At 47.9% G+C, this 17,497-nt stretch overlaps 1 protein-coding gene across 1 annotated transcript; it reads right to left on the minus strand.

Annotated features, from left to right (window-relative positions):
• Positions 1–5,799: 5,799 nt before the first annotated feature.
• On the minus strand, positions 5,800–17,497 carry LOC122433156 (nuclear factor of activated T cells 2 interacting protein). Its single transcript, XM_043455779.1, has 8 exons — positions 16,996–17,497; positions 15,174–15,246; positions 12,364–12,478; positions 11,392–11,472; positions 11,097–11,283; positions 9,881–10,025; positions 9,651–9,760; positions 5,800–7,834 (listed from the first exon to the last, which is right to left on the minus strand). The coding sequence occupies exons 1-8, from the start codon at positions 17,377–17,379 to the stop codon at positions 7,676–7,678; spliced, it is 1,254 nt and encodes a 417-aa protein (XP_043311714.1). The 5' UTR covers positions 17,380–17,497; the 3' UTR covers positions 5,800–7,675.

Genomic DNA, 17,497 nt, shown 5'->3' on the forward strand with positions numbered 1-17,497 from the left:
GGAGAAGACTCTTTTGAGAGTCCCTTGGACAGCAAGGAAATAAAAGCAGTCAATCCTAAAGGAAATCAACCTTGAAAGATCATTGGAAGGATTGATGCTGAAGCTCCAATACTTTGGCCACCTGATGCAAAGAGCTGACTCATTGGGAAAGACCCTGATGCTGGCGGAGATTGAGGGCAGGAGGAGAAGGGGGCAACAGAGGATGAGACGGTTGGATGGCATCATCGACTTAATGGACATGAGTTTGAGCAAACTCCGGGAGATAGTGAAGGACAGGGAAGCTTGACATGCTGCAGTCCATGGGATCGAAAATTGTTAGACAACGGCTCAGTGACTGAACAACAGCCCCAAGGAGACTTGAACACAACAGAGCCCTGGCACCAAAAACAGCTTGGTTCTTAAGCGTCCGCTCACCCCAATCGCCAAGCTACAGTTAATAAACATACACTCTAAGTAAGACTAGTGTTGTTGTTTAGTTACTAAGTTGTGTCCGACTCTTTAGGACCCCATGAACTGTAGCCAGCCAGGCTCCTCTGTCCATGGGATTTCCCAGGCAAGAATACTGGAGTGGGTTGCCACTTCCTTTTCCAGGGGATCTTCCCAACCCAGGGATTGAACTCCAGTCTCCTGCATTGCAGGTGGATTCTCTACCACTTAGCTAGGAAGTTAACACTCATTGAACTGTAGATTTAAAATAAGTAAATGCTTAGGCATGTAAATTAAATTCCATTAAGCACCTCTGGACATGAATGAAAATAAAACTTTCTGGTTATAAAGACAAATATTTTGATGCTAACTGGTTTTGGCAAATGGGAAAAATACTTGATTCTTCACCAAGTACAGGTACCTTTTATTTTATTTTTGGCCATGGGGTATATTAGTTCCCCAACCAGAGGTTGAACCCATGCCCTGCAGTGGAAGTGAGGAGTACTAATCACTGGACTGCCAGTGAGTTCCCCCAGGTGTCTTTTAATTTTATGGATGTCTTGATTAAAATTCCTTTAAGGTCAGATAAATAAGATTAAAATTCCTTTAAGGTCAGAAAAATAAATATATCCATACAGGTCTATCGGTTTCAACTGGAGCCCAGATTTTTGCTCTGGAAACTCTGGTTTGTGAAATATAAGTACATGTGGAATTTTGGGGGAAAAAAGTTCATCTATGACAAGTGTCACAAAAAAGAAGTCTGGCATGTGGTATTATAAGGACCTGATAACAGGGGCATTTGACCTGGTCAGGGAAGTTTGACAGCCTCTCTGAGGAAGTGGTCCTTGAGCTCTGCAAACAAAATAAGAGCACTTAGCCCTCAAGCCTGGACTTCCCTGGTGGTTCAGACAGTAAAAAATCTGGCTGCAATGTGGGAGAGCTGGGTTTGATCCCTGGGTCGGGAAGAAAAGAAATGGCAACCCATTCCAGTATTCTTGCCTGAAAAAATCCCATGGACAGAGGAGCCTGGTGGGCTACAGTCCATGGGGTTACAAAGAATCAGACACCACTGAAGGACTAACACTTTGATTTCACTCTTCAGCCCCTCAAGCCTAGAGCCCATGCTCTGCAACTAGAGAAGTCCCCGTGTGCCTCAACTAGAGAAAAGCCTGTGGGCCACTCCGAAGACCTAGTGCAGTAGGAAAAAGTAAAAAAAAAAAAAAGCATTTTTCTCAACATCCTACAAAGATTAACCTGCTGCAGCCGCTGACCAACAGTGCACTTGGTGCTTCAGACAAGAGATTAAGTTGATAATCAGATGAAGCGCTTTGCGCTCCAGACAGAGGAAATTAAGGATAATAGGATGCTCTGTGATTTGAATAAACAGGCTGTTTCAAGAAGAATTTTAATGAACCCTGATTGTTGCATCTTCCCATACATAGAAAAGTACTATAATCATTAATTTGAGAAAACTGTTCTTTGTTTTTTGTTGTTCTTGTTTTCTGTTTTTGTTTGTTTGGGGCCACACCTTGGGGCATGCGGGATCTTAGTTCCCTGACCAGGGGTCAAACCCGTGCCCCCTGCAGTGGAAGCATGGAGTCCCAACTGCTGGACCGCCAGGGAAGTCCCTGAGAAATCTGTTCTTTGTGACTGGCAGTAATCTTTTACCAAAAAGTATATTGACAGCTTGTATTTCCTGACCAAAATATGTACATGTAAATTGACCTTGCCTCCTACCTCTTTGGAGCAGTTTCTCAGTAAGTCCCTGAATAAAACCTCAGTTGTTGGGGAGGAGTCAGGCAGCAGAAGAGCATGTGCAAAGGCCCTGTCACAAAAGGAAGCACAATGAACACAGGATCTGAAAGAAGGGCAGTGAGAGTGGGAGACTGGCTGGGGAGCAGGCAGGGAGCAGGCTGGGCAGGGCTTGGGCCATGTTTAAGGATCTGCTTCATTTTAGGCCACCTCATGCGAAGAGTTGACTCATTGGAAAAGACCCTGATGCTGGGAGGGATTGGAGGCAGGAGGAGAAGGGGACGACAGAGGATGAGATGGCTGAATGGCATCACTGACTCGATGGATGTGAGTTTGAGTAAACTCCAGGAGTTGGTGATGGACAGGGAGGCCTGGCGTGCTGCGATTCATGGGGTCGCAAAGAGTCGGACACGACTGAGCAACTGAACTGAACTGAAGTCAGATTTGCATTTGAGAAAATCACTCTGGCTGGATGGGAAGGGTTCAGAGGTGCAGCAGTCCACGGCACTAGACTGCAGGTTGTGATGGCCTGTACCAGGATGAGACAGAGGCAGGAAAGTGAACTGCTTTGGGGCAGTTAAGTTAATCTGGTGATGGAGAAGATATGGGGATGAAAAAGCTGTGTGTGTGTTAGTCACTTAGTTGTATCCGACTCTTTGAGACCCCATGGACTGTATATAGCCCACCAGGCTCCTCTGTCCATGGAATTCTCCAGGCAAGAATACTGGAGTGGGTAGCCATTCCCTTTTCCATGAGATCTTCCTGACCCAGGGATCAAACCCAGTCTCCTGTACTGCAGGCAGATTCTTTGCCATCGGAGCGTGGCTCCATGAAAGAGGTATCAAGAATCAAACTTAGAGGGATTTCCCTGGCAGTCCAGTGGTTAAGACTTTACAATGCAGGGAGTTGGGGTTCAATCCCTGGTCGGGGAGCTAAGATCCCACATCCCTTGCAGCCAAAAAACCAAAACATAAAACAGAAACAATATTGTAACCAATATAAAGACTTTTTAAATGGTCCATATTTTTTTTAAGACTCTTAAAGAAAAAAAAAAAAAAGAGCGAAACTTAGGGAATTCCCTGGCAGTCGGGTGGTTAAAATTCCTAGGACTCCATGCTTCCACTGCAGTGGGGGCTCGGTTAAATCCCTAGTTAGGGGAACTAAAATCCCACATACTGTGTAGTACAGCCAAAAAAAAGAGTGAAACTTAGGTTTGGGGCTCATGGATGGTAATGGGATTCTTTGAGATGAAGGATTTATTTATTTATTCAACAGACATTTGTTAGGTAAAACTATGTGTCAGACACAGAGCTAGGGAATCTTTGGGAAGAAGAAGATACAGTATTTTTTTTCCAAGGAACTTAGTCTAGTAGGGATGGAAGACATAGACCAAGAAAGACAGCTTAGGAGTTTTGAGCTAGATCCTTGGTCCAGGCTAAGATGGGACACACAGGAGAGAACATGCGCAGTCCTGTGGGGGGTTTTATGGAGGGAATGGGAAGGGTAGGGGTCATGGGAAGCTTTAAAGTTGTGAAAGTGAAAGTGTTCGTCACTCAGTCCTGTCTGACTCTTTGCAACCCCACGGACTGTAGCCTGCCAGGCTCCTCTGTCCATGGGATTTTGAACACTTGGGTGGGTTGCCATTCCCTTCTCCAGGGGCTTCTCCCAACTCAGGGATTGAACCCAAGTCTCCTACATTGCAGGAAGATTCTTTACTGTCTGAGCCACCAGGTCACCTCATAAATGTGAAGCTATAGCAAAAAAGGAAAATGGCATCTTGCCACTCAGCAGTGTGGCAGCATCTGGGCGCATTGTTAGACATGCAGCATCGGACCTCTCCGGTGGTCCAGTGGTTAAGAATATGCCTGCCAATGCCGGGGACACGGGTTCAATCCCTGGTCTAGGAAGATCCCACATGCCGCAGGGCAACTAAACCCACACGCCTAGAGCCTGTGGCTCCACAAGAGAAGCCACCACAATGAGAAGCCCAAGCACTGCAACAAAAAGTAGCCCCCGCTCACAACTAGAGAAGGCGGCATGCTGCAAGACCCAAAACAACCAAAACTAAATAATTTAAAACCAGAAATGCAGCATTTTGGGCCCTACCCCCTAACCGTGGGTCCCCCATCTCCATCATGACAAGCTCCCCACCTGGTCTGTGTGCACAATGAAGTGTGAAAAGCACACAGCTCGTTAACTGAGTCATCAACAGGCCCACCTGGTTTTCCATCTTGCTCTGCATTCTGTGGCTGTGTGGCCTGGGACAGGTTATTTCATCCAAGCTTCTATTTCTCTTCTGTAAAGTGGGAAGTATCACACCTACCTCCCAGGATCGCCCTGAGGATGAGTGTGATGAGGAAAAGTGCCGAGCTTGGTATGCAGTACCAGACTGGGGGTCCTTCAAGTTGTGAAGGTTTCTCATCGGGAGAGTGTTAAAAAGATGTCCTGACAGGTGATCAGTCTGTTTGATTAGAAGGATGAATAATCACTCTCATCAGAGAACTGCAAATCCTTTTACAATGAGGAATCTTTCCTGAATCATCCCCAGATGAAGTGCCAAGAAAGAAAAGAAACCGGAACTTTCTAGTACCTGCTAATGAATTTATCATGAAGAGGTCCAGCCACTTGTACTCAAGTGAAAATGGGTAGGTGCACATTTGAGGATCTGTGATTCCATTCCTGGATATAAATCAGGAAATCCACTCAAGGTCACTACAACATTGCTTGCAATAGCAACATCCTGGGGCTAGGATGGGGTTTGGTTACAAATGACAGAAATCCTCCAAAAGCAGGGATTTTTTTTTTTTTTTTTTTAATGTCTTGCCACATGGCTTGCAGGATCTTAGTTCCCCAACCAGGGATTGAACCCGGGTTCCAGGAGTGAAAGTGCAGAGTCCTAACCACTGGATTGCCAGAGAATTCCTATCCAATAGCAGTGGTTTAAATAAGACAGAAGTTCCCCTTCCTGCCAAACCCAGAGGTCAGTGATGTGGGGCCAGTAAGATGCTGTATGGAAGCTGAGACCCAGGGGCCTTCTCTCCATGTCCTGCACTGCATGGCTTCCTTCCCCAGGGTCACCGTGTGTCCAAAGGGATGCTCCACCTCCAGTCAGCAGCTTGAAAAAAGCCAAAGAGAAGGGCACACACTGCCCACTTAGGACTGATCCTGAAAGTCAAACCCCATCCCCCTGTATTGGCATTTGGCCACACTAGGCTACAATGGAGGCTGGCAGGCACTGTCTTCACTCTGAACACTCTGTGCTCTGCTAAAAACTGGGGGTCCTGAAGAACAGATGTGAGGGGACAACTGATGGTCTCAGCCACAGGATTCATGGGGGGCGGTGGGTCACATGGGGGGGGGCAGACAGAAATCCTCAAATATACACAAGTTTAATGTATTCCCGTTTATTCTGCTGACACTGACCATATCATTTAATGTATTCAGACTTATTAATGAACATATCATATCTGAAAAAATGAGCTATACCATATCATGGGTTATTTAAATATTAAAAATTTTCTTTCTATATTTCCCACATTGTAAGTTCAAAGGAATGCTACATTCCAACAACAAAAACATTTTAAAGAGAGTGATACGCTTTTGTCAAAATCATACCACATATCAATGGAAAATTCATGGCTTTATTAGTAGATGGCACTGAGAAAACTGGCTCATTATACAGTGGAACTAAAACTTGGATCTCATAGACAAAGGTGGATTTTAAATAGCTTAAAAGTAATATTCAACATTTCAGCCTGGCATCAAGCAATGAAAACAAATATTTGACCACGCAGGGCAGATGCCAGCTAGTACACATACCAGCATGTACTGGCCGAACTTCAGCCCAATATTTAGTGGCCTAGATGTGAAAGAAAAGCTAATAAAACTAACAGAAGAAACTGCAAAGTATTGTTAACTATTTTTAAATAAGAAATAACAAATGATATAACAAAATAGCTAATTCACCTACGTTAAAATTAAGAATGTCTATTCGGTGAAGGACACCCCTGTCACTATACAAACCCAAGTGCCATCTTCAGTTTTTGCAACTTCCCAGGAATATACGAGGAACTTTTGATAGTAAACAAAAAAAAAAGGCAAGAAGCCCCCATGAGAAAAGGAACAAAAATAAATTAGCAATTCACAGAAAGGGGCACCAGAAAGGCTGACAGGAAAATGAAGGGATTCCTCAAATTACTGGTGACTAGATGAATGTACATTAAAACACGGCACCACTTTCCACCCAACAGACTGGCAAAAGTTAGAAAGTTGGGCAGTAATAAATGCTGGTGGGGATGAGCAGAAATAGGAAGCTTTAAGTGGGAGAGTCAAAGGCCATTCTAAAAAAACAACAGAGAAATTAATCTGGCTGATGCATAATCCCATCCTGGATACCTCAGCTGGAGAACTTTCCATAAAGTATGGACAGAGACACAGAAAAAGATGTTCACCATGGCCTTGCATATAGGCCGAGGAGTTGCAGGTAACCCAGGTGTCTACCACTTAGCAAATGTGTAAAAAAAAAATGCACTTAACACCCACCATGGAATATCTTAGAGCAGCTCAAAGAAATAAAGCTGATGTAGCCTAAGCAACCCATGTTGAGTGAGAAAAGCAATAGGACAAGATCAATAGCATTAGACTACATGTGGGCAAAGTATATGCACACATACAGCATAGCACATTCAAGGAAACATTCATATTCAAAGACATGGAATCAACACATTAGAATGGATGCTTACAGGAAAGGATGGCGTGAAGGGGAAAAGTCATAAAACCAAAGAAGCCTTGTGTGGATTGCGATCCTGAGATCAAAACCAAAAGGTTCAAGGTGCTCAATTATGCTTTAAACAACATGTGTGCATCAGGAAGTTGGCTCAAAAGGGTCCTAGGATAAGGAAGACACCCAAGCCTAAGAATCTACTGTATTCTTCAAAACAATAACCCACTGTCCGCCTCTGGTGAAGCTAATGCATTTGTGAGGTTGATCATCTAGTTTCCGGCTGGGCAGAGGGACCACACCCTTGTATGTGCCTCAAGTCAACTTCACCTCCACCCCGCAATGACCCCGAGGCCATGGCTGGTCCTAGATGTGGCAGAAATCTGAGGCCTGGAGTCCCCTACCTAACCCTTACTCATTTCAACTCACTCTTTCAGTATGAGAAGTTTCATATACGAGACATTTCAGTGAGTGATGGTGGAGGGGTGAAGGTGAGGGATACCTTCTCCATGTCCCAGAGGGTGGTAAAATTCAGGACACCCTGTAGATGGAGCCACAGTCCACCTAAGGCAGCAAAGACCATCACACAATTAAACCAGGTAGTTAACGGCTTGAAACTGGGGTCAAAAGAGAGGGAGTCAAAGATCACTCCTGTATTTTGCTTCAGCTTGGAGATTAATTCTAAGTCAGCTGCAGCTAGCAAGCCCTTACGGGGCCAAAAGGGGGCAGCCCATCCTCCCCAAGTCCAGGCTGGGCCTCCAAACAGGGAGTGGGGTTTCAGCCCCAGACCTCAATGAGGTCCCCAGATTCCATGCCCAGGTCAGCTGGCAGCTCCTTCCCTGAAAGCTTCGTCCCATCAAAGAAGAAGGAGAGCTTTTGGCCGGAGAGTCCCATAGCCTCCTCATAGCGGGACATGAGGGTCTTGAGAGGAGAATCCTGAGTGGAGAAGAAAAAAACATGGATGTAAGAATCTGAAAAGAGTCTACGGCCATACCACCCTGAACGCGCCCGATCTTGTCTGATCTTGGAAGCTAAGCAGGGTTGGGCCTGGTTAGTACTTGGATGGGAGAATCTGAAAAGAGGGACTGAGGAGAACTTGTAGGGACAGACAGAGAGCTTGGGACAGGGAGGACAAGGGAACATGTCAAGTTGGAGCCCATGGAAAGGGACGCAAGTGGACGAAGAAGCCAGCAGCCAGCTGATTCCTTTCTCTAGGGAGCTGGGCCATGGAGCCCAGGGCTGGGATGTTGGCTCTGGGTTGGATATATTCTCCAAAGCCGGTCTCCTCACCTAACTTGGAGGCGTGAAGCACAAGGAGGAAGCCAGCCAGGCTCTGGAGTGAGCATGACCCAAGCTGGGGGCCAGGCGCCGTTATTAAACTGGATGTGTAACCTTAGCCAAGTGCTATAGGTTTGAGAGTCCCTTGGACAGCAAGAAGGTCAATCCTAAAGGAAATCAACCCTGAATATCCATTAGAAGGACTGATGCTGAAGCTCTAATACTTTGGCCACCTGATGAGAAGAGCCAACTTATTGGAAAAGACCCTGATGCTGGGAAAGATTCAGGGCAGGAGAAGGGGGCAAGAAGAGGATGAGATGGTTGGATGGCATCACCAACTCAATAGACATGGGTTTGAGCAAACTCCGGAGATAGTGAAGGACAGGGAAGCCTGGTGTGCTGCAGTCCATGGGGTCCCAAAGATTGGGACACAACTTAGTGACTGAACAACAACAGTGTCCCCCGAAAAACATATCGTGTGGTCCTAACCCTTGGGAAATGTGCATGTGACCTCATTTGGAAGATATGATCAAGATAAGATGAGGCTGGGACTTCCCTGTGGTCCAGCTGCTAAGACTCCACGCTCCCAATGCAGGGCGCCCAGGTTCAATCCCTGGTCAGGGAACTGGATGCTACATGTTCCAACTAAAGATCCTGGATGCTGCAACAACTAAGACCCAGTGCAGCTAAATAAATAAATACACATTAAAAAAAATTTTTTTTAATCCTCTTTAAAAAAAAAAATGAGGTCATGGTTGATTATGGTCTGCACTAAGGCAACAGGACTAGTGTTCTCGTAAGAAGGAAAAACAGACACACACAGAGATACTCAGGGAGAACGTCCTATGACAAAAGAGGCGGGATGCGGCTGCAAGTCAAGGACTGCTGGCCACCAGCAGAAGGTGGGAGGAAGCGAGGGCCCAGAGTCTCCGAGGGAGCATGACCCTGCTGACAACTTGATTTCAAATTGGTAGCCTCCAGAACTGGGAGAGAATACATTTCTATTGTATTAAGCCACCCGGTTTGTAGTAGTTTGTTATAGCAGCTCTCAGGAACAAATACAGCAAGTTATTCTACCTCTACAGATGTTGGTTTCCATATCTGTTAAATGAGGGTAGCAACAGTGCTTTCTCATACAAGACTGCCGTGAATTTCAATAATATCCTGAATGTGAAGTAATTAACTTTACACAGGGACTGTCACTTCAATTGTACTTTTTTTTTTTTTCAATTGTACTTTTGATTGGTCTTACTGGTTCCTATTCAAGGGTGATTTCCACTTTAACCAGGAGGAGTCAGGAGACCAGAGCCAGCTTCCCGAAGAAGGGGGAGGGAACCCGAACACTGAACTTTATACACTCTCTAGGATGGGCAGGGACCCAAGACCACAGAGAGCAGAGATTCTATCCTCCACCTGCTGATGGGAGACTGCAGAGCACACGGCAAGGGGGTGGACAGCCGGCTCCCCGACTCACATGAGGCAGCGAGACTTCCAGCGTCTGGTGCTTCTCTTTGCCCTGGACCCGAAGTTGGAGCAGTTGCGACGTCTCTGCAGCCTCCGGAGAACTTGCTAGAACCACACAGTCTGTGGCAGGCAGGATCAGGAAGCCAGGCCTAAGCGAGGGTTGGAAGCCGGGCCCCCTCTGGGCCTCTCCCCACATCCCCTCCCTGTGGCAAAAGCCTCCTCAGGCCTCCTTCCTCTCACCAATGATGTCAGCCACGCCGAGCTTTAGGGTCTTGGGGGTGGCGGTAGGGGACAGCTCTGTCTCTCCAAATAGCAAGAGGATCCTGCTTGGGGACACCCCAAGGTGGGCAGCCATGTGGTCCACCACACTCTTAAGGGGCTCCGACTAGGAGGGGGACAGAAGGTAAAGGAGGCCTTCCTGCCTTGACTTGCTTCCCCACCCCCACCCCCAATTCTGGGCTTAACTACTCGCTGAATTCCTCAGCAGTGAGTTCCATCATATGTACCTGGAAAGGCACAAAATAAAATCATGTCAATAAGGGGTTCAGGCAAGTGACACAAAGACACGAAGCAGCCATGACTTAGGAGGGAAAAAAAGGGAGTGGTGGAGTTGTGGCCAACCAGAACTGGATATGCCCCATCTAAGCCTGGGCAGCTGTTCCGCAGCTCTGGCTAATTGGTACCAGATGGGAATATGGGCCAGGTACTGCATCTTCCTATTTAAGAGAAGCCAGAAATCTGGACCTCAGTACCCAATCACCCATTGCAAAGGTTGGCAATGAACTATTTGGTTTTAAAATCACCATATAGCTCAAAAGAAGATGCATGGGACTTCCCTGGTGGTCCAGTGGTTAAGATTCCCCACTCCCAGTGCAGAGGGCACAGGTTCAGTCCCTGGTTGGGGAACTAAGATCTCGCATGCCAGATGGCATGGACAGAAAAAAAAAAAAAGAAGATGCACTGTTGACAAGGCCATGGGCTGCTAGTTGGCAAGTTCTGGCTTAGCTGCTTGTCTGATGCACTGTTACTACTCAATAAATAGTCATTTCTGTTCTTTTGGAATGGGGGTCATCCCTATAATAGTAGTCTTCACCAGGAAGCTAGGGGAGCTTGGAATAACCAAGTGACCCCTGGGTGTCCAAGGCAGTAAGAGCAAGCACAGGAGGAAAGTACAGGTTCCAAGGGAAGGAAGGAGGGAGGGATGCCCCCTGGGGAGGGCCTACCAAGCAAAGTTTCTTAGGATGTTTTAGTGGAGCCTTGAAGAATGGGTGGGAAATTTGCCAGAAAAGAGAGGGCAGAGGGAGGAAAAGATCCAGACAGAGGGAACAGTGAGACAAAGGTGCACAGGGCTGAAAGCGCGCTGAGCAGCTCCAGATGGCAGGATGGGCAAAGGAAGACACTAGTCTCTCCATGGGCAGCTCCTGGGACCCTGCTCCCAGACCCTTCGGGCATTTACCATTCTGATGGGCAACCTGACCAGGTCAGCTCGGCACCGGATTTTGAGTGGCAAGAGTCGAGGGTGCTCTGGGAGAGTGGGCTCCTCCACTAGGACCACCTCATCCTCTTGGCTCAGGTGGTCTTGGCCCTGGGATTGCTTGGGACTCAGGCAGGAACGGAGATCTTGGAGACGCTTGTTCACCTCCCTGGGGTGCAGAAAGGACTGTGCATCAGTCAGGGTGGGCCCCCTCCCTACTGCTCCTTCTCCAATCTAGCCGAAAGCAGAGCACCCCCCCAACCCCTGCCCTTGGTACCTTAACTTCCGGAGTGCCTGAGTATGCTTCTTGCTTTTGGTCCGTGGCAGAGGTGAGGGCAAAGGCGAGGTGTCCTGAGCCCTGCAGACAGAAGAGAGGGACAGAATAGGCAAAGAGATGAGACCCCAGCCCCACCCACACCTCTCCTTCCAGGGGGCCCCTGGGAACCAGAAGGGGACCAGGGGAATCAAGAGGGAGCACTTCTGGTGACATCTATCTTATTGGAAGACTGGTGCGGGGTGGGGGTAGCAGGTGAGGAAGGACAGGGAAAACCTGAGTCATGAATTTTATACTTATATGGCCCAAATATGAGGGAGAATGTCTAACTTTTAAGATAAGTTGCTTTCCAGGTGAATATCTGATAAAATCCAAATGACACCAAACATTTACTATATGCTAAGGGTTAACTCTTCATTTACCCTAAAATTCTGACCCAAGTACCACTATTACCTCCATTTTACAGAAGAGGAAACTAAAGCACAAAGAGGATGGCCAGGGAGTCCCTGGTGGCCCAGTGGTTAAAAATCTGCCTTCTAATACAGGGGACACAAGTTCGATCCCTGGTTGGGGAACTAAGATCCCACATGCAACTAAGCCCTTATGCTACAACTAGAGAAGCCTGTACAACTGCAATGAAGACCGCTTGCAGCCAAAAAAGAGAAAGAGGATGGCCAAAAGACAGGATGTGAACCACAGGGCAGTCTCCAGAGCCACACCCTTCAGCTCTGCATCACTACCTTCTTAGACACAAAGCTGAAACCCTCCACTTCCTGGCCAGTCTGGAGAGTCTGCTATCATCCTCCAGTGGGACTCACTGCTTCTCCCAAGAGTTTCATTCCTCATCCAAGCCTCAGGATGCCTTCTGGGAAACTTCTTACCCTTCCAGGAGCCACCCAAGGGTCCTGCCCGCCTCAGCCCACCCTTCCAATTCCTGTTCTGCTCCTATGGCCCCAGTGGTCTCGCCTCACTCACAGTAACATCTGTTTCTTCTCTTCTCCATCCTTACTCCTCAGCTTCTTCTTCCAGGGAGAACTGGGACATGGGAAATCCACTGTGTGGGGACTGCTGGCCTCCTCCACATCTGCCTCTGGCGACAGAGGAGGAGGAAGTGGAAAGGGTTAGCCAAGAGAAGGCAGTGGGAGACCAAGGAGAGACAAGTCAGGGGCTTCAGAAGGTTCTGAAAGAGGAGGAGATTAAGGGGGCCCCGGACACACATGACCACTGGGGAAGGGTTTGGGGGCATGAATCAAGAGAAAAGCCTAGAAGGCTTCCCCAGCAGCACTGCAGTGGTACAGTTAAGACTCTGCCTTATAATGCAGGGGACATGGGTCTGACCCCTGGTCATGGCATTAAGATCCCACAGGCGTGTGGCCAAAAAAAAGGAAGGGGGAGCCTTAGAGAGAAGGATGAACTGGAGTCTGACAGGTGAGATTAGGAAAGTGTCCACACCTCACACTAGTGCATGACACAGGGGCAAGAGTGGACTCACAGAAAGTGGCTCACCCCAACTAAAGCGTGCGCTTCTCATTTTGATCACCTGCACCTCACAAGTGAAAAGCACTGAGCACACAACCCAGAAAACGTGTATTTACTTAATACACATGTCCATACGTGTACAAACCACTATATATGCTATGAATCATACATTAAAACAAATGCTACCAAAAGGTGATTTTTTTCCCCCCAACTATTTCTCTTGTTTTCTGCCCCTACTCAATTTGGTGGGCACAAAGAAGACATGTCTGGGGCGGGGGCGGGGGCAGGGAGGGTCTTTGGTAAAGAGGTTAAGTACAGGCCCTCTAAGTCCAGGCTTCTCAAATGTCATCCATGTGAGTGTCATCGTTGTATTTTGCCATATCTCCGTATTACGTGATATGTTTCTTTAATCACTCATGTTCACTTAAATGTCTTAGAAAAGGAAACCAGGTATTATTCTAGACCACAGAAGCTCTTTTCCGTTTGCCTGCCACCAGATCATCATTAACCATCGTTATTTATTTTTATAAATAAATACCGTGAATACAAAACAATGATAATATTTCCTAGATCAGTGGTTCTCAACCAGAGGCAATTTTGCCTCCTGGGGGACATGTGGCCGTGTCTGGAGACAATTTTGGCTGTCGCAACGAGGGGAAAAAGGGGTTGAGGGTGATGATGACGTCTGCTGGGTGGAAGCCAGGATGCTGCTCCACGCCCCGCAGGGCACAGGACAGCCCCACACAAAGGATCCAGTCCAAATGCCAGTAGCACCAAGGGTGAGAAACCCTGTCCTAGGAGCTGCCAATGGCCTGAGACTCTGCATGGCTAACAAGCTCCTGAGAGATACCCAACACTCCGGGGCCCACATTTTTTTTTCATTTTAAAGATTGTTTTTATGTGGACCATTTTAAAAGTCTTTACTGAATTTGATACCATATCACTTCTGTTTTATGCTTTGGTTTTTTCCGTGTAGGGCATACGGGATCTTAGCTCCCAGATCAGGGATTCAACCTCTACCCCCAGCATTGGAAGGTGAAATCCCAAGCACTGGACCACCAGGGAAGTCCCTGGGCCCTTCATTTTGAGTGGCAAGGACAGAGGTGCCTTGGTATTTCTCTGTTCCAGGTACTATATATGTAAACCATATATGCAGCCCAAGGTGGGAGGGGGGACATTCTATTAATACATATTCTCTTTAATTGGGCTTCCCTGGTGGTGGCTCAGCTGGTAAAGAATTCACCTGCAATACAATTCACCTGGGTTCGATTCCTGGGTTGGGAAGATCTCTGGAAAAGGGAACAGCTACCAACTCCAATATTCTGGCCTGGAGAATTCCATGAACTGTAGAGTCCATGGGGCAGCAAAGAGTCGGATATGACTGAGCGACTTTCACATACCTATATGGTTCCAAATACCATAGATGTAAACCATATATGTAGCCCAAGGGAGGAGGGCTTTCTATTAATATATATTCTCTTTAATTAATTCCCACCAAAATCCTTTGACACAGGTCCTTTATTATCCCCATTTGGCTGATAAGGGAATTGAAGCCTTAAAAGATTAACTTGCCCAAGGTCACACAGCTACTAAGGGGGAGAGCTGGTTCCCAAATCAGCTCTTCATCACCCTGCCATACTCCCTCATGGCACAAAAGTCTTAGTCCAAGGTCTGCATTTGCCCGCTGGATCTCTTCTCTATTAGACCTGATTTCTATTCACTGCCCTTGAGAAGTTTGCAAAAAATCACGTCACTGCGGGAGGACAAAGGCTGGGCAGCCCTGATAAGATTCAGAGAATACCCTGTTGGCTCAGAGTGTTCCCAGGAAACTTGCTGCAGATGTAAAAAGATGTTACAAATTCTCAACACTTCTCCCTTCCACTGCTCCCAAGGTTACACAATCAGAGTCTCTGGGGATGACACCTGGAAACCTGTATATTAGAGACTTCCTGGTGGTCCAGTGGCTAAGACTCTGGTGCTTTCACTGCTGAGGGTCCAGGTTCAATTCCTGGTTAGGAAACTAAGATCCCACAAGCCATGCAGTGTGGCGAAAAAAAAAAAAACCTAGCACATTCTGATGCTTGTTAGAGCTGGGGGAAGGGTGTCTGGACAACACTTTCTGTGCCTTCTGGTTAACAAGCCAGCTCCTTTCAGGACTGGAGGTTTTTCTGGCTAGGAGGCAGAAGTCACCTCTCTCATGTCCTCCCCCTGAGCCTCAGGAAACAACTAACTGCACGAATGCAAACTCTAAAAGGTCTTCTCAGAGAGGCCAGCTCTGGACACCTCTCCCTAGAAGCCCTCCTTACCTTCCTCAGCCTCTGGGGGACATAATTTCAGGAGGGACACATTATCTGGGATAAGATGGAGGCTGCTTTTCACCTGCAAAGAAAGAGTAGGTCAGTACCAAATGCTCCCTTCACTTAAAGAGAAAACTGGGGTCGATTCTCTCACGCCCAGCCTCCTCCAGCTCCCAAGTCCACCCTGAGGATGTAGATATTACCACTGTCCCACAGGGACTCAGGAGCTCAGCTTCCCCAGGATCCAAAATTGGAGTACTCTACCATATGATATTACTTGTATGTGGAATCTAAAATATGACATAAACGAACCCATCTAGGAAGCAGAAACTTAAGAGAACAGACTTGTGGTTGCCAAGCAGGGAGATGGCGGAAGTTGTGGGGGTGGGAGTGGGAGATGGACTGGGAGTTTGAAGTTAGTAGATACAAACTATACTATAGAATGGATGGACAACAGGTCCTACTATATAGCACAGTGTCAATGTCCTAGGATAAACCATAATGGAAAAGAATATATATATATACATAACCTCAGATATGCAGATGATACCACCCTTATGGCAGAAAACGAAGAAGAACTAAAGAGCCTCTTGATTAAAATGAAAGAGGAGAGTGAAAAAGTTGGCTTAAAGCTCAACATTCAGAAACTAAGCATCTGGTCCCATCACTTCATGTGAAATAGATGGGGAAACAGTGGAAACAGTGGGAGACTTTATTTTGGGGGGGGGGCAGATGGTGACTGCAGCCATGAAATTAAAAGATGCTTACTCCTTGGAATAAAAGTTATGACCAACCAAAGGTCCATCTAGTCAAGGCTATGGTTTTTCCAGTAGTCACATATGGATGTGAGAGTTGGAAAGCTGAATGCTGAAGAATTGATGCTTTTGAACTGTGGTGTTGGAGAAGACTCTTGAGAGTCCCTTGGACTGCAAGCAGATCCAACCAGTCCATCCTAAAGGAAATCAGTCCTGAATATTCATTAGAAGGACTGATGTTGAACTCCAATCCTTTGGCTACCTGATGTGAAGAGCTGACTCATTTGAAAAGACCGTGATGCTAGGAAAGATTGAGGGCAGGAGGAGAAGGGGATGACAGAGGATGAGATGGCTGGATGGCATCACTGACTCAATGGACATGAGTTTGAGTAAACTGCGGGAGTTGGTGATGGACAGGGAGGCCTGGTGTGCTGTAGCCCATGGGGTGGCAAAGAGTCGGACACGACTGAGCGACTGAACTGAACTGAACATATATGTGAGTCACTTTGCTGTATAGCAGAAATTAATTCAACATTGTACATCAACTACACTTCAATTTAAAAAATACAGGAGTACCCTGATGAGGAGCACCCTTTCCCTAATACACTCTAAGGATGCAAGTTTCATTCCCCTTTCTTAGGAAGGAGCTAGCCATCCTGCTGTCTTGGAATCCTTGGCAATTTCAGGCCCCTCGCTCACCATACCCAGTGGGGACTTCAGTCCTCTCTGAATTTCCATGGACCTCAGTCCCCATCTTCCTGAATCTTTAGCATCGAGCCCCAACCTAAAAACCCAACATGCCCCAAATCCCAGCCCTAGATCCTCCAGTTCTTCCCTTAACCATCAAGGATCCCAATCCCTTAGGCTCCCTATACCCCCCGACACTCCAGCTCCTGGGAATCCCAAACTCCAAGCACACTCCAAACCCGTTCAACCTCCCCAATTTGTATCTTTCTGCCTCCAACGCCCCTAGCCCCTGCTTCCATTTCGTCTCCCAAGACCAACCCTAGAACCCTATCCTCAGCATTCCTAAACCCAGTCCCTCCGCGCTAACCGTCCCGGGAACCCGGCTGCACCTTCTCCGAGTACACTGGAACCGCCGGTGCCTCCCCAGGATCCAGCAGCAGCCGCCGCCGCCGCCTGACCAAGACCCGAGGGGCTCCACCCGGCTCTGCGTCCGCCCCTTCGCTGTCACTGTCGCTGTCGTCCCGGGACGCGGCCGGCACGGGGGATTCGGGGAGCGGGACCTCGGCCGCGGCCGCAGCGCCGCGCGCGGTTGCGACCTCCAAGACATCCTCATCGCTGTCGCTGACCAAGTCCACGAGCACCGAGTCCAAGGTGCGTCGAGCTGGGGATCGCTGGGCGCCAGGACGTCGGCTCCGGCCGCCCCGGGATCCCCGACCCCTTCGGCCGACGCCACCACCTCTGGGACAGCCCCGTCTCCTCACGGGCTCCGCCATGGCACACACCCGGTCTCCACAGTCGCCAGCTTCTGGTCGCCTCGCCCGGCCCCCTCCAGCGGATTCCGCCCTTCACTGGGCGAACCGCCTGCTAGTCAACACTTTTCCCCGCCCACGC

Source organism: Cervus canadensis, chromosome 32, assembly GCF_019320065.1.
Source record: "Cervus canadensis isolate Bull #8, Minnesota chromosome 32, ASM1932006v1, whole genome shotgun sequence".
Classification (NCBI taxonomy): Eukaryota; Metazoa; Chordata; class Mammalia; order Artiodactyla; family Cervidae; genus Cervus; species Cervus canadensis.

Excerpts from the sequence above, each read along its gene's own strand:
- LOC122433156 (XM_043455779.1), bottom strand. The coding sequence starts at position 17,379 with ATGGCGGAGCCCGTGAGGAGACGGGGCTGTCCCAGAGGTGGTGGCGTC. Across the intron at positions 11,284-11,391 it reads CAGGCACTCCGGAAGTTAAG|GGAGGTGAACAAGCGTCTCC; the intron begins GTACCAAGGGCA and ends TCTGCACCCCAG. Across the intron at positions 9,761-9,880 it reads CGGCGTGGCTGACATCATTG|ACTGTGTGGTTCTAGCAAGT; the intron begins GTGAGAGGAAGG and ends TGCCTGCCACAG.